Source organism: Chelonoidis abingdonii, chromosome 1, assembly GCF_003597395.2.
Source record: "Chelonoidis abingdonii isolate Lonesome George chromosome 1, CheloAbing_2.0, whole genome shotgun sequence".
Lineage (NCBI taxonomy): Eukaryota > Metazoa > Chordata > Testudines > Testudinidae > Chelonoidis > Chelonoidis abingdonii.
In genome coordinates this window covers 74,051,518-74,067,350 of record NC_133769.1, presented here as the reverse complement: position 1 = coordinate 74,067,350, position 15,833 = coordinate 74,051,518, and the positions used below count along the sequence as shown (strand labels likewise).

General features: G+C 38.1%; 1 protein-coding gene across 7 annotated transcripts in view; it reads left to right on the top strand.

Moving 5' to 3' along the window:
• NAP1L1 (nucleosome assembly protein 1 like 1) overlaps positions 1-15,326 on the top strand; it is a 58,634-nt gene extending 43,308 nt beyond the window's left edge. For 4 of the 7 annotated variants that reach the window (XM_032783727.1, XM_075066636.1, XM_075066633.1 and 1 more), the window contains 11 exons: positions 271-412; positions 812-892; positions 1,232-1,360; positions 1,922-1,993; positions 2,729-2,868; positions 4,537-4,682; positions 4,771-4,790; positions 6,152-6,274; positions 9,414-9,446; positions 9,928-9,978; positions 14,606-15,326. In XM_032783727.1, the coding sequence (XP_032639618.1) occupies positions 271-412; positions 812-892; positions 1,232-1,360; positions 1,922-1,993; positions 2,729-2,868; positions 4,537-4,682; positions 4,771-4,790; positions 6,152-6,274; positions 9,414-9,446; positions 9,928-9,978; positions 14,606-14,641 (973 nt within the window). In that variant the 3' untranslated portion in view covers positions 14,642-15,326. Of the gene's footprint in view, positions 1-270; positions 413-811; positions 893-1,231; positions 1,361-1,921; positions 1,994-2,728; positions 2,869-4,536; positions 4,683-4,770; positions 4,791-6,151; positions 6,275-9,413; positions 9,447-9,927; positions 9,979-14,121; positions 14,265-14,605 lie in introns of all 7 variants that reach the window. The other 3 variants (XM_075066642.1, XM_032783723.2, XM_075066653.1) reach the window with 2 other exon arrangements.
• Positions 15,327-15,833: the final 507 nt, after the last annotated feature.

The following is a 15,833-nucleotide window of genomic DNA, read 5'->3' as shown; positions in this document are numbered from 1 at the left end:
TGCTTTGCCCCTAGCCTTAATGAAACCTCAGATTAGTTACGCGTTTGCATTAACGCCGAATCAGCATGAAATAGTGAGTTATGTTCTCAGTTGTTCTTCTGTCAAAAGCTTAAGTATGAAAAGTGTTGTAACATAGCATAACACAAAACCAGTCTGTACTACATAAGGTGGCTATGGGGTGGGCAGGGAGTGATTGAGAAGGGGGTCAGTGTGTTTTATGGAACACTTCTGTTAATAGTAATCATAATACTATATAACTGAAACTTTCAGCTTGCCTAAGGTAGTTAAGAGACGGGTGAATGCGCTCAAGAACCTTCAAGTTAAGTGTGCACAGATAGAAGCAAAGTTCTACGAGGAAGTTCATGAGCTGGAAAGAAAGTATGCTGCTCTCTATCAACCTTTGTTTGATAAGGTAACAACTGTGTGCTAATTTGACTTTATTTTTAAGATCTAGTTAAGTAAAATCCCAACAGAGAGGATTATAATGGGAATAAATATCAGTGGTGCATATCTGTAGCTTTATGGTGTTAGTCCCATGTGGGGCCAGATGTGAACCCCTTAGTCCCATGAGTGAATTGAGTCCAATAGGACCACCCATGAGAGTAACCAGTGTGATTAAGGGTCTCAAGACCTGGGTGGCTATTTTGGAGGGGCATAGGAGTAAAGTGTAATGTTACTGTTGAGTGGCAGATGAGATCAAGAAACAAATGGAATTCATTCCCCAAAGGGAGAGCTTGGATTACAGTAACTTTACTAATTGCAAAAACATACCAACAGTAAACCTGAAAGACTTCATGGTTTTATTTTCCAGCGAAGTGAAATCATCAATGCAATTTATGAACCTACAGAGGAAGAATGTGAATGGAAAGCAGATGCTGAAGAAGAAATTTCAGTAAGTATCTCCACTATATCTGAAGAGAATAATTGATGGCATATTTCAAGCTTTAACACACTATGCAAGACCCAATACTGTAGCAAAATTTAAAATGCCAGCAGTGAAATTCTCATAATAGCTTTTTGTAACTCCTATAAAGTAGCTCTGAATCTTGAGTTTTCGTTATGGGCACACTGACTTTATCATAAAATGGTGTGCTTTAATTGAATATTTGGTACTTGATACACGAATCATAGAATATCAGGGTTGGAAGGGACCTCAGGGAGTCATCTAGTCCAACACCCTGCTAAAACTCTTGTTAAATTTTAGAAAGTTTAACATTTTTATTTTATCAAGGAGGAAATGAAAGAGAAGGCCAAGCTTGAAGAGGAGAAAAAAGATGAAGAAAAAGAAGACCCTAAAGGAATTCCTGAGTTTTGGCTGACAGTATTTAAGAATGTTGACTTGCTTAGTGATATGGTTCAGGTAGGTGGTGACCTAAAGTTAAATATAATCATAAGCTATAAAATTTGTACTGGTGTGCTCCTAGAAGTTGTGGAAATAGTGATATGATTTGGCTGTTTTGGTATTTCTGCTGGTAGAATCAAAATGGCTTGTATCCCATTTCAAAGTACTTTGTCAATGGAATGATGTACCATGCCCCCACACCTGTTCAGCCTGACACATCTTATTCTTTAGTTGCCAGTTACATTCCTTACACAGGTCTTCGCATATTCAGTGATGAATTGCATATCAAGTTATGAGAAATTGCCTTTCATGACTGAATAAGATTGAGGATGCTTATATAATTGAAATTATTTACTGTGCCTATTTATTACTTTACTATGCCCTCTGCTGGTCAAATAATTGTGTAAAATAGTTTCAGATGCCCATTGCAGGTTCTTAGCTACTGTGAGACAAATACTAAATATATTTGTGCCCCTTGCACCCCAGTGCATTTTTTTTTTTATTTTGTAACTAGCTTAACTCAAATGCTTTTCGTATGAAAAATGCTATGCATTGATTTTAAAATCATTTTATTTAAAGGAACATGATGAACCTATCCTGAAACATTTAAAAGATATTAAAGTGAAGTTCTCAGAAGCCGGTCAGCCTATGGTAAGCTTAACATCTTAGACAAACTGTGTATTTCTGCATTTGACACTGGGGACGTAGTGGTGGTCTTTGCCTGCCAAATATTTGATGGTACCTTTTGGATTCTGAAGAATTTTTAGTTTGTTCATAGTGAGAAATGGCACTAGCGTACTGTTAATACAGTTGTATATAAAATGACCACATCTCTTGTATTATGACAGTTTAATCGATTAGGTACAAAACCTAGCTTTAGTGAGTGTTTGCATCTAGGAGTTTCACTTTCAGATCTGGACACAATTTCAAAAATGTAGTTGTTGATAATTATGTCCTTGAACTGATTACTTATGTTGCTTGCAAGAAACTGTGGTTTGCAAAGAAGTTAAAATGGCTAATTATTTCTGTAGTAGTCCAGAGGCTTAGCACTGCATTATAGCACGCAGATCACTGTTTATTGGGTGATCTCACTTCAAAATGTATGAAGCAGAAGATGAAAATCATAAACCTAGATGCCAGTATTAAATTAAGAAAACTTTTTAAATTTATTTGTAATTTGGAGATAGAAATTGTTTTTAGAATTTTGAGTCTCATATATTGGGCAGAATTGACATTGAGTAAGCCACTTTATTACTGGAAGAAAGGTGTACGTTGATTTAGGGTATCTGATTCTTGGCTATTAGGTGTTAATCATGATTTGGAATTTAAAAGTGGGTAAATATTGCTCTGTTGCTAATGACGCTGTCTTCTGGCAATTGTTTTTAGAGTTTCACGTTAGAATTTCACTTTGAATCAAATGACTTCTTCACAAATGAAATGTTGACAAAATCATACAGAATGAGATCAGAGCCAGATGATTCAGATCCCTTCTCCTTTGATGGACCAGAAATTATGGGTTGTACAGGGTAAGTGTTAATATGGAATTTTTAAAGTAGTTAACCAGCTTTTGATGGCTCTTCTTGAATATTTGGCTGAGCTTGCAGTCATAGAACTGGAAGGGACCTCGAGAGGTCATCTAATCCAGTCCCCTACACTCAAGTCAGGTAAGTATTACGCTTACATTCAAGCAATGGTCTTAGATTCAACTTGCTGGGACTTCTGTTTGGCTATGCATGACATGGGCTAATTTTTGAACACTGCATCCAATCAGCTCTAAAATTTCAGACAATGTACTAGGCAACTATGATCAGAACCTTTTTGACTTTTGGGGGGAGGACGATAGGGGCATAAATGTGGGGTACGTGAAGCTCCAGACAGCTCTTTAGTACAACCACAACCTCAAACACCTCTGCAATTGTGTAAACAGCAAAAAAAATTGGCTCATGAATAGAGTTAATATGTTGACACTCTGAATGTCTTCTCTCTAATGGATTTAACCATTATTCTTTCTAAATTTTATATAGCATCATTCCCTGAATTGATTTTTCTAGATCAAATACACAGTTCAGGAGGACAATCCTATAATAACTGTTAAATTGAGACTCCTCAAACTTAACTTCTGTGTCTAGGATCACCTGCAATGTTCATCAGATATGGAGATGCATGCAATCAGTGCTTCAAGAATGAATGCTTACTGACTTGATTTTTGTTTGCCTGAGCTCCCTGCCTTCCTTCCTTAACTTTTTTGGGGTCTAAATGAAAGAAACTAAGTAAATGAACTTGAGTGGAGTTCGTCCCTTGCTGTCCTTGGCAGGTTGAGTACATTGTAGATAGTTCCAATGATTACTAAGTGCCATGAGCCCACCTGTAAGCAAATGTGCTGCTTTGCAGGCAGTCATTACATGAGCAAGTAACAGTTCTTAGCTGTCTCAGACTTGGCATACCTCTGTCACAGCTACATTTCCTTCTTCTCATTTTCCTCCTCCACCCTAACCCCTGGTATCATTAACATATTTGGTTGTCTTTTTCATGTTTCAACCTTTTTTGTAGCCTTTATGATTGAGAAGCCCTCACACCATCACTGGTGCCAATTAAATTACTGCCTCCTATTCAAATTGTTTCTGAAAATGTACTTTGTGCATGCAGCATGTCCATGATTCATGAAAGGAAAGTGACACCTGGTCAGTGTCGACAAGGTTCATGGGATAGGGATTGTCTTTCATAGTCTTGCTCAATGTTGTTCAAAATTATAGTGCTTGCTAGTCTTGTTCTAAAGTAAAATTGAGCTATGCTCTTATCCTTCCACCTGCCAAGGCTTAAAAGTGAAATGTAATATGTGAGGGGCCCAAAAAATTATTCATGCAGGAAATAAGTGCTGTGGGATACCTTTCTGTAACCTCAGTTTATTTTCATTATTTCTGATAGAAATATTTTCAACAAGAAAAGTGTGTGGGGGTAGAAATCTCTGGATTGGAAGGAATTTTGGAAGTAGAATGAATGATATACCTCAAAATGAACTACCCGTGAGAGTTATGACTAGCTCATTGTGTTCTCTAAATACATAATAATTTTCAAGATCACTTTAAAAATATTCAATTGGCTGTACTTAAATAATTATTAACTTTAGTATGTAAAAACAATGAAGTTGTAAGCATATCTCAATCTGATAGCTATTTTTTCTTTATTTCTTACAGGTGCCAAATAGACTGGAAAAAAGGAAAAAATGTTACTTTGAAAACAATAAAAAAGAAACAGAAACACAAGGGACGTGGGACAGTTAGAACAGTGACAAAAACTGTCTCCAATGATTCTTTCTTCAATTTCTTTAGTCCTCCTGAAGGTAAGTATTGTCTGGATTCATTTGCAATGAACTATATGTAGTATCTTCAAAATTACTGGTACTTATTTTATTTTTCTCTTTCTTACAGTTCCTGAAAGTGGAGACCTGGTAAGTTGAAGAAGGAATTCAATGCACCAAATTTGGAAAGAATGTATGCTACTTAAGCTATAATTTGGGAGGATATTAAACTATTCTACCTATTTCTGCATGTAATAAGGAACACTTTTCTCTAGTAAATAGTGTTTAGCATATATTCTGGCTTACTTTATGGGAAGAGATATTCAGGTTGGATAAGAGCATTCTTAGTACTAAGAGTTGTAATTAGTATATTTTGGGCTTGTTTATACTTGTGAAAGATAAACTGGAGTTGTCTTGTAAATGTTAAAATTTGAATAAACTTGGGGCTCATGAAAGTGAGGAACCAAGAATACCAATCTAAGATGAGTGTTAAACTGACTTGAACTACAATCTCCAAAGGAGATAGATTTAATTAACCTGCTTATCTAGTTACCCCAGAAATGCTGTGTCTACTCTATCCACTTACCATTTCCACCACTGCTAAAACTGGGGAAGTCTCAGGTGTCCACAAATGCTTTTTCAGCTCTACTGTTCACTTGGCTACCAGCAGTGGGAAGCTTTACAGAAAAAGCCTCATCTAAGTGAGAAAAGGTTTTCAAGACAAACATGAGTGTAGATTATGCTTTTTATATAAGGTATCTGCTTTTTATCACTGGAGACTCTGAATATGCTGCCAGAAACTCCACAACTACTGTAAACTCAGTCCACAGGTGTTTTGGCATCTTTGGCATAGTTTTTCAGATGTAAACCAGTAGAGTTCCATTTACCTGAATCTGCTAACAGGAGTGAACTTCAAGTGTTGTACCCATCTCATTGGGTTGTCAGTGTAAATCTAACTTAAATATTATGTTAACTGAATTATGGGTGAATATATTATCACTGTGGCTGAATTAATTGGCAGAGACATACTTTAGGAGTAAGCTGTGAATCTTTAAAGCATTCAGATATTAATGTATTTGTAAGATATTCAAGGGATTTTTAGTGCTTAATGCGATTTTAGGAAGATCGTGAAGAACCCTAAAATGATCTGGAGAAGCTAAACATTGGGGAAATGGGGAAACTTTCTTTTTAATACAAGTCTGGGTGAAAAATTTGACTTAATGAAGAAACTTAATGTATTTAGGTTTCTGTGTTAATTTGCACAGAATTTCAGAGACTTTTCACAGGTTGCTTTTTTTAATGTGGGCAAACGCATACATTGTTTACCCTAGCTTGCAAGTTGTCCCTCATTTATGATCCAATAAATGTCAGAATCCCTGAACATAGTCCCGTTGAGCTGAACTCTTTTGAATATCTGGTCACAGCAATCTGACATTAGTTTGTGTTCAGACTCCTAAAACAAATGAGTTATGAATTTACCACTTGACTGTTTTTTTTAATGTCATATGCAGGATGATGATGCTGAAGCAATCCTTGCTGCAGATTTTGAAATAGGCCACTTTTTACGTGAGCGTATAGTCCCACGATCAGTATTGTACTTTACAGGGGAAGCTATTGAAGATGATGATGATGATGTAAGTTATGTTTTTAAACTGTCTAAATATGCTCAAACAATACTCTTAATAGTTAAGACTCCTAATGTATAAGATTTCTGTAGCTTTAGTAGTGTTTGTGGGATTTTGTGCATGAATCTGTCTAGGTACTTCCAGCTCTGTTCAGGGTAGGCCCCCCTACACTGTGTTACAAAAGCCACGGAGGGCAGTAGTGGCCACTCTACGATACGTCTACACTACAAGTACTACACCAGCACAACTGTATTTGCTCTCCTGTAGCACTTCTACTGTAGACACTTGCTACAGCAACAGAAGGAATTTCTCGGTCACTATGGTAAATAATCTTTCTGGGAAGCAGTAGCTAGGTTAACAGAATTCTTCAGTCAGCCTAATTGCATCTACATTGTGGGGGGTAAGGTTGCGTGAACTGTTTCACACTGTGTGTGTGTAATTTTTTACAGTGCTGAAAGATGTAGCTAAGTTTTAGATATAGACCAGGCCTTAAAGGTATGGAAGGATATGACATTGACTCTATGCTATCAAGGCATGACTCTTTACACGATAGTGTGAGCTCACCTGTGCTGGATGTAGGGTCAGAAAATGGCCGACTACAGCATATGACCTGGTGTGCTGGAAGATGGCCCGTTTTGTTTTTATGTAGTCTAATGTGGACAGAACTCACTGTGGAATGGAGAGAGAGTACTCAATATCTGTCTGATTAACAGATGGATATAAAAATTTACAAAAGACTGTTTAAAAAAAGAACATCATTGAGGTTAAAAACCTAGGGAATACCAGAGTTAAAGTTGCTTGGGTAAATCTATCTGTAGGACTCCTGGCTTGTTTGTTGTGGAAGGTAAGTAAGTGTAGTGAATGAGGCAGGAAGAGAGGATGGTATCAAGGTTAAGATAATTAAATACTAAACTGGATATTTTGGATTCTGTCTCTGCAGCAGAGCTTCTATATGATGCTAAGCAAATTATTTAAACCAAACTCTTCATGTATGGTCACTAATTGTGTGTACCTCCCTTTCTGGGTGCCCAACATGATATTGTGGGGTCTGATCTGAAGAAGAGTTGAGTGCTTCCAGCTAAACTGAAGTCAATAGGAGCTGTTTTGTACATAATGAAGAGCTGTATAATTATAAGTACTCTGAAAAATCAGGTCCTAGATTACACAAATTGGGTACCCAAAATTAGTGTGAATTTATAATCTTATATAATCTCTCTGTGCCTTGCTTCCAATCTGCAAAATGAGGTGATAAATAATACTGCATCAGAGGCATTATGAAAACAAATTTAATATTTGTGAAGCACTTGAATACTATAATAAGCACTGTAGAAAAGCCTGTGAGGAAACTATTTATTTATTTTTGTCTTCAAAGCGTGGTTTGAATAGTGTAAATGAGGGGCCTCCATTGAACAATGAAGAGAACCAAATTTTGAAGTGCTGTGCATTAAATGAGCATCACCCATTGTATTCACAGAATGGGGCAAAGGTCCTATTTAAAAAATAGTATATGGTTCTATACAAGGGTGTCAGATTAAGGTTGCCCAAGGAACCTTAGTTCTGTCATTTCCTAACCTGAATTCTTGGTTTTGGAATCTTAATATTCTCAAGTTTTTTAGTGCAGAGCTTCCTAAGCTTTTAAAAAAACAAATTGAAAAAACAAATTCCATCATACTGAGACATGGATCATGAGTAGTGTTGGAACATTTAGATCCACTACCACTTGTGCTAAGGAAGTTAATTGATAGCAGCAGCAGTAAGTTGTCATCCTGTGTATAGATCATCGCTTAGATAAGGATGAGATCACTTTGCCATTGGTGGATCATAGATATTTGGTGACACTGGAAGAATGGTGACATTCAATCTTGGGTTTCTTCCCTGATTCTAGAAGGGGATTGCGCTTTACTGGGCACAAATTCTTCTATTTACCCTGTCCACCCACTGCTTCATCTCTCCTGCCCAGTCCACCCTTTAAGCTGACTCTCCCTTTTCCCCCACCCTATCCCTGCCTGCCTCCTTGCTGTTCCAGTTCTCCCTCCACAAACCCTAGTCCCTTGTCCAATCTGTGTTCCCCATCCCCTGGCTTGCAATCCCTGTATCACCAGATTGTCTCAAACTTCTCTCCTCCTCTGATCTTCAGTCCAGCTTTTGTTCCCCTCTGCATTCAGATTAGACTATTTCCTAAGCACCTCTGCCAGGGTGGAGGGGTGAGAGGCTTCCTGCCCTTGTTTCAGTGATTTTTCTCTCACCCTTCCCCTCTCCCCAAATTCCAGTGTGGAGCAGCACTTCCAGGGAAAGTTCAGCCTCACTCCTGTAGCTCTGATCTGGAACTTGCTCTGCGGAATGGCACATGTGCAGTTTGGTCAGCACTAGAAACTGTGAAGCTTGAGCCATACTCAGTGAAGACAATCTTTGGAAATTCTATTTGTTAAACTCCAGCAAGTCTCGACTGAGTGTGTGCAAGCTTCAGTTTTTCACAGACTTATAACTTGGTCAAATTTGGGTATATTTTTCATGGAGGCACAAAAAGGCATATCCCTGGAACACCCCTGCCAAATTTCAAATCCCTGCTCCAGAACTTTGAGAGCTATTCAAAGAAAAGGTCACTATAATTTACTAACATGGACAAAACTGTATCTCCATCTAGCTGCATTCTTAAAAAAAAAAAAAAAAATTTATCCTGAGGCTGACACTCAACTTGGAAAATTTCAACCCGGGCAATTAGTTTTGCAAAGTGTATAAGCAACTGAAAATGTGGTCTTGTTAGGGGGTGTCAGACATTTGTAATAGGTGTGGCTTTCAACTCTGCCTTTAATGAAATATATGTGCAAAATGAATGTTAAAACTTACTCATAGTTGTGTTATCCTTGAAGTAGGAGACAGCTTTCTTTGTTAAAGCTTATTTTAAATTATCTGCTCAAAAAATGGCTTCAGTATTAATATTGATCACTGTAACCCAGATCTAGAAAAGTTTTTTTTTTGTGTGTTTTTTGACAAAGCTGAACTAACGTAAATGCCCCCCTTTGAAAAACAATGTACTTAATTTTACCATGGAAATTCTTTGGCTTCCACATAACTTACACATAACTGCTCAACATCTAGGAGGATAGTGTTTACAACATTGTACAATGAATTTTTTTTTCTCTCTTAGTATGATGAAGAAGGTGAGGAGGCAGATGATGAGGTGAGTTAGAAAATGGGTTAGATGAGTAAAATGACACGTGAATACTTCATTTTGGAATGGAATGGTAGCTGAGCAGTTGGCAAGTTACTTATGTTTCTTGTTTAGTTAATTGTGAGTGACAAAAATTCTTCAGTATTTCTCCAATCTGTATAAACCATTATTGATTCAGATGTTTTTATAAATGTAAGTCTCAGGTGGTGGTAAAAGCAAATATGCCAGATATTAGTCTGCCCTCAGATTTGTACTAGTGGCACAAGTATATTTAAGAGTAGAGCTTTATCCTAAATGCAGTGTAGAAATTTACTCTAAAAGCTGAGTATGGGTAAACACGAAGAGATCTCATTCAAGTTCTTTTCATTTCTGCATGATAACTTATTTTAAAAAAACTTATAATCATCAGAAGAACATTTAACCTGTTTCTGCACTGTATGTGTTTAATCTGAACAAGAGCAATTTCTAATTGATACTTTCTATCTTTCAGGAAGGGGAGGAAGAAGCAGATGAAGAAAATGATCCAGATTATGACCCGAAGGTGAGTAGTACCAATTAATGTATTTAATTAAGATTACACAATTAAATTGTTGCTTTAAATTAATCTGCAATATACAATTCATAATTCCTGTAACAAAAATGCTTTGACTAAACTGCTCTCTCAGATGGCTTTAATACTCCACTTTTTACCTTCGAAGATTTGCTGAGCAACATTGTCACTCTAATTTTTGTTTTAATAACACTTTTTTTTAAATATGTGGCTGTGGATCTTTTTTTAAAGAAGTTAGAAGTATTACAAAATGAGTGTTTAAAAATATACATAATCAACCCTTTTTTCGGCAACTAAAAGCTTTCCTATTCATAAGTTAAAGAAAATACAACTTATCTTAAATGAGGGCTGTTAAAATCTTCGATTTAGTTGGGTGAGTTTATCACGTATATATTTATGTATTTTTGCTATTCTCTGTGACTTAAAGTGTAGAGCCTGCATTTGGTTGCACTATCAATGAGAACATATCCTTTCACTTGGGTGAAATTTCTTGAGTGGGGCTGAAGCTGTATTTTAAGACTTAAGAGTAAGGAGAGGATTTGGGCTGTCTTCCCTGGAGATGATCGTCCTTCTGTACTGAGCAGAACCTACAACAGTGCTCTAAAGAAAACTAGGTGTAGCTTTCCTGCTAACATGCTGTTGGATGTAAACACTCCCTTTGGCAGGGAATATATTGCTTGGCTAAGAGGCCATCTCATTCCAGTCTTCCCCTGTATGTCCTCACCCAAACAAGGGGAACAATACAAATGTTTACTCCCTAGAGAGCAGAGACTTCAGGATGACAAGAGGACAATATGGATGTGCAGCAGGGATTGTAAATCCTCTGTTTTGCATACTCCCAAATTTATGTTAATTCTCATAGCTTAGTTTGGGAAGTACCGGACATCGGAAAACTCATCCTCTTGCTCTGCATTAACCCCTTTATTCTAGATGAGCCACTGGGATTTTTGAACCCTAGTTGTCATAGTAGGTAGCATTTATCCAGCTACTTCTGGTGCCGTAAGCAGCGATCAAGAAGCCAAGCCAGGTCATTAGTAATTTTGAGTGGGAACCAAACGCAAATATACATGACATTGGAAACATCACTGTTACTCGGGTGACAGTGAGTAGTTGGTTATATTCGTTACATGATGCCTGCTCAGGCTAGTTGCAGAAGAAATATTGCAGAAAAGGAAAATACGCACCAGATAAAGGCAACTGTGTCACTTTTGGGGAGAACATATGATATGTTATAAAAATGCAAGATTATAATGGGAAATATCCATTATCATTTTTGGACCAGTGCTATTAGTCACCCACAATATGGTAATATCTACTCTGATCTGCAAAAGCTATATGATGGGGATGGGATACTCTGTGAAATGGACAGGTACTAGGGATGCTCTCATTGCAGATGCACAGAAGCAGAAACCTGTAGATAATTCTCTGCTTTTCCTTCCCTGTCTGCTAGAAATCTCTAAACAATGTGCAGACAGTATCAGCCAATTTTGCAAGTTGAGTTGTTAAAGGATAGTGCCAGCCCACATTGTAGAAGAATTTAAAGAGAGTGCTAGGTTCAGTGGGCATAGGTGAATGGCTCTGCATAACACACTGAAAGATCAGCAGGCCATATGAATACATCAAACTTGCTTCTCAAGAGTGCTTGCAGGGCTTAGATCAAACTAATAATGGTATATCAAATAAGATCAAACAAAAAACTGTTTAGCATTTGCCATGTTGCATCCAACCACCTGCATTCCACTGTATCCTGCACTGCCCATGGGAGGGAAAAAAGAGTTATGGAGAGCAAAGTAATGCGCACAGTGCCCTTCCTGCTGAACTGCTTTAATCTACCTGGACAGAAATATCAACAAATTGATTATTTGCAAACTGAGACAAGCAGGGCTCATGAACCTGCTGTGGGATGTGCTAATTGGCCAACTCTTTGGCCTTGTATGTTGGTCAGATATTGCCTGTTGCTAGGTTGCAAGATTTCAAATTCTGTTAAGGGAACTGAGGTATGCAGCAGTTTTTTGTTGCTTAGCCTAGCACGGGGCACAGAGGAGGGAGTAGTTTTCGAATGGATACACAAGTGCCCCTTGCATACAGTCCTGTGCAGGTCCAGCCTCAGTATTCTTATATGTAAGTGATCTATTATCATGTTTCTGCAGACCACACTTGAATGAATCTTCTCCCTCTTATGCCACTCAGCATGGCAAGATGGCAGTTGCTACTGCTGCAATGTCAAGAAATAGAACAGAAACAGGGCAAGGGCCAGGGCTTATGATTTAAGACCATAGGGATGACTGACTGTGTGTGGTGGGGCAGGGGAGGGAAATGAGGGGAGAAAGATGTCATCAAGGTGGTAACACTATTAGAATGTAGGACTGAGCACCGGTGTTCCCCAGAAGTAGCTGCTGTAGAGCCAGATTCTTTTTAAAAAAGTGTGGGAGGAGAAAGTAGGAAGCTAGTAGGCCCTTAAAAATGGGATGCAGGGAGCAAGATGTGTACTGAGCAAAACAGAAGGTTTTACATGGCCTGACAGTGAAGAAGAAATCAAGCTGATAAGATGAAGAGCAAGAACATGTTAAAACACACCTACAGGCCATTTCCATGTGCACCATTATGAGAATTCTTCAGCTGCACACAGCGAGAAGCCAGGGAACAATTATTTACCTTTGTACACCTCCCATGCACCTGGGGTGTCACTAAGGGTGTTTTGCCTCTGCATCACACCAAAATGCGCAACAGTCACTATGACTGCTTTACCACTTCCCACTGAACAATCTCACAATCCTGCATGTTGTCATTCACTAACTCTTCTGCATGTCGATGTAACACTAAATGTTGTCATTAAAGTCAATTGCTGGGCTGACTGTAGAGGGCTAAGTGTTTTTATCTCAGATTTGCTTCTGTCATGGTTTCACAGATCATCTATTTACTTATGTTTGGCTGTCTGAGCAGTGTGGGGCCAATATAACCTTGCAAGAAGATGCTCTAAGCATTTACTTTTGTTTATGTTTAAGTAGATGATTAGAACGGATGCTGGAAACTCAAACATTGTCAAGTAACTGGTAGGCCGACAATGGAGCAATTTACAGTCTCCACTAGTTCAATGGCTTTCAGTCTGTGGACCGCGAAAATAAAATTTCAGATGCTGGAAAAGGCGTACTTTTGACCAGAAAAACAATGTGAATATCCCCACCTTACAGATCAAAGCCTAGAAGTGTTGTCATTACCAAAGAAGTCCACAGTTTAGGGCTCTCTCATGCTGTGGCCAGTGCCATGCCAAAGATGTGCAGCATTTATAGTTGAATTCTGTTCAGTCAGTTTTCAGTTTAAGACTTCAGGGTCTGCAGACCACAGCGTGAATTTCCAAAGGGGACCGCAAGTGAAAAAAGATTGCAAACCACTACCCTAGATACTGTGCTTAGTATATCCATGTACATGTACTGGGATGGGTATGAAACCACCCTCTGCCAGTTCTTCCATCACCACAATTGACTGAGACTGGTCCTTGATTGAGATGGTTACTATAATGAAAGTACTGTCACTGTTACGTAGGCTGAATCTGAGTGTGCCATATAATCCAATATACATCTTACTACTCACTCTACCATATTGTTTGTTTGTAATTTTCTTTAGTAATCTCTCACTTCCCACTAGCAAATTAGCAGTCATCCTGTTTTTGATGTCTCGGGCCAGGTGCTGCTGGCTCATTCAGGTGTGCCATCACCCCAGAGGTGGCTCATTCAATCACTTACATGTTTAGGATATTCAACATGTCATCTCAGCGACCATCATCTATTTTCAGGATTTTGTGCTTTTGTTAATTATGCAGGTCAGGAACCAGGCTTTCAAAGTGACTTGTCTCCTGAGGGATGACATTAGAGCAAGTAAGCTCTCCACTACTGGTATTAATATGAATTTTTGTCCTTTTATCAGGAAGATTTAGCTTCCCTGTTAGCCCAGATGACACACACATAATGGCTCTACTATTGAACAGTGCAGATGGGAATTGGTTTCCATATACATCAGTCATGACAGGTGCTGGGAAATATGGCCATAGAAGCCATAAATACCATGGAATAGATGTTATTTCTGTAGGCTTTATACCTTGGGAGCTTTGATGGGGACTTGTGTTACTCTCACCAGGTTACCTCTCATGTCGTCATGTATCTGTATAATGACCTGTGCAGTGAGCCTGTATGTTTGGGCTGCCTGTGCTCACGGGGTCAAGGAAAGTCCTTGGCTAAGACTCCTGGAGTATATGGGCACCTCTTCCATTTCTGTGCCAGGCCAGTTTTTTTCCAATTCTTTTTCCCTAATTTTTTTCAAGATAGACCACCCTACTGTAGTTAAGTGCTGTGTTGCTGCTGATGGCTAGTGCAGCCCTCACCCAAAGGCAGAACTGAGGCATCCTCTTGAATTTGGCAATTCAAAGATATCCTTAACTTGCTGAGTGCACAGAGATTTGAATACAATGTGGTATAGCATTATCCACAGTGTGGATAAGGGAGAGAAGATGCAAGATTCTTAGACTAGAAAACACTTGCTTGACAGCTTTAATAAGTGGCTTAGAAAAATAACTTGATGTGACATCTGTACACTGACTTTTTTTTTTTTAATTCCTCAACAGAAGGATCAAAACCCAGCAGAATGCAAGCAGCAGTGAAGCAGTGTGTATGTGGCCTTGAGGATTACCTGCACTGTAATAGCCTAAACACAACTGTTAGTTACTTACAGCCTTATGTTTTGTATCTTCTTGGTAGAATTAAGTAAACAATTTGTTAAAATGAAATAAAATACACAAGTACCAGTTTAAAATGTAGGTTCATTCTACCTAGCATTTTAATAGTATACTTTTCTGCCAATATGTAGAATGCAGTAAATCCCCTGAAGCATGAATGTTAATTCATTGCTACATAGTTTGGTTCTTGTGAAGTCTTTTTTGTCATGTAGCTATTAGACTGCAGCTGTGAAGATTATCAGAACTGTTAACTGAGACCAATATTTGTTTAGAGAAAATCCTCTCCTGAAGAACCAACCAAAGTATTTTCAGCCCAGTAGTTTGAATGGGTTTGTCTGCTTGCACTAGCTGTGCCTTCATTACCTTGTTAGAGAAATGGCAGTGACTTGTACTAACTAGGAGATGATGCATTTCTGGATTTGACTACTTCAGGTGACTAGTATAATTCATTTAACTTCCAACAAGACCACATTAAATGTTCATAACTGTCTGCTTGTTTATGCTATGGGTTTTGTATTTTATGTGACAGTGATCTACAAAGGAAACCCAGTAATCATATTAAGGTTATTGTTTACCACTGGGGTGTGAATAAAACCTAGTATTTTCAGAAGTTAGTCTTTTTATTATGCTGTGTAAACTGTTAACATCTTACATGCTGCAGCTGATTTTTTTTTTTTACTAGACAGTCATTTTTGAGAACTTTTTATAAGCAAACCGTTAAACACTCAGCAACATAACATCAACACAACTGCACTATTCTCCTTCCTGGACAGTTTTTTTTAATCTAGGCTTTTCATTGTCAGTATAATGGGGATAATAAGGTCATGTTGCCACGTGTGAATTTGAGCTACGTATTTCTTCGACGACAGTCAGCATATGTCATTTGGGAAAACAAATTCAGTTTCTGCTGCAGTTCCATATTTATTGGTAAATCTGGAACCATGGAATAAAGATGTACAAAACTCTTTTCATAATGCCTTAGTGAACTTCAGAGGTCACCACTTGATCAAATGAACTCTGGCTTATATTTTAAATTGCTGTGTAGACCTAAAAATGTATAGATTCCCCTAAATACCACCTGGCTAGAGGAAATAGTAACCCTTTTAATGAGTCAGTA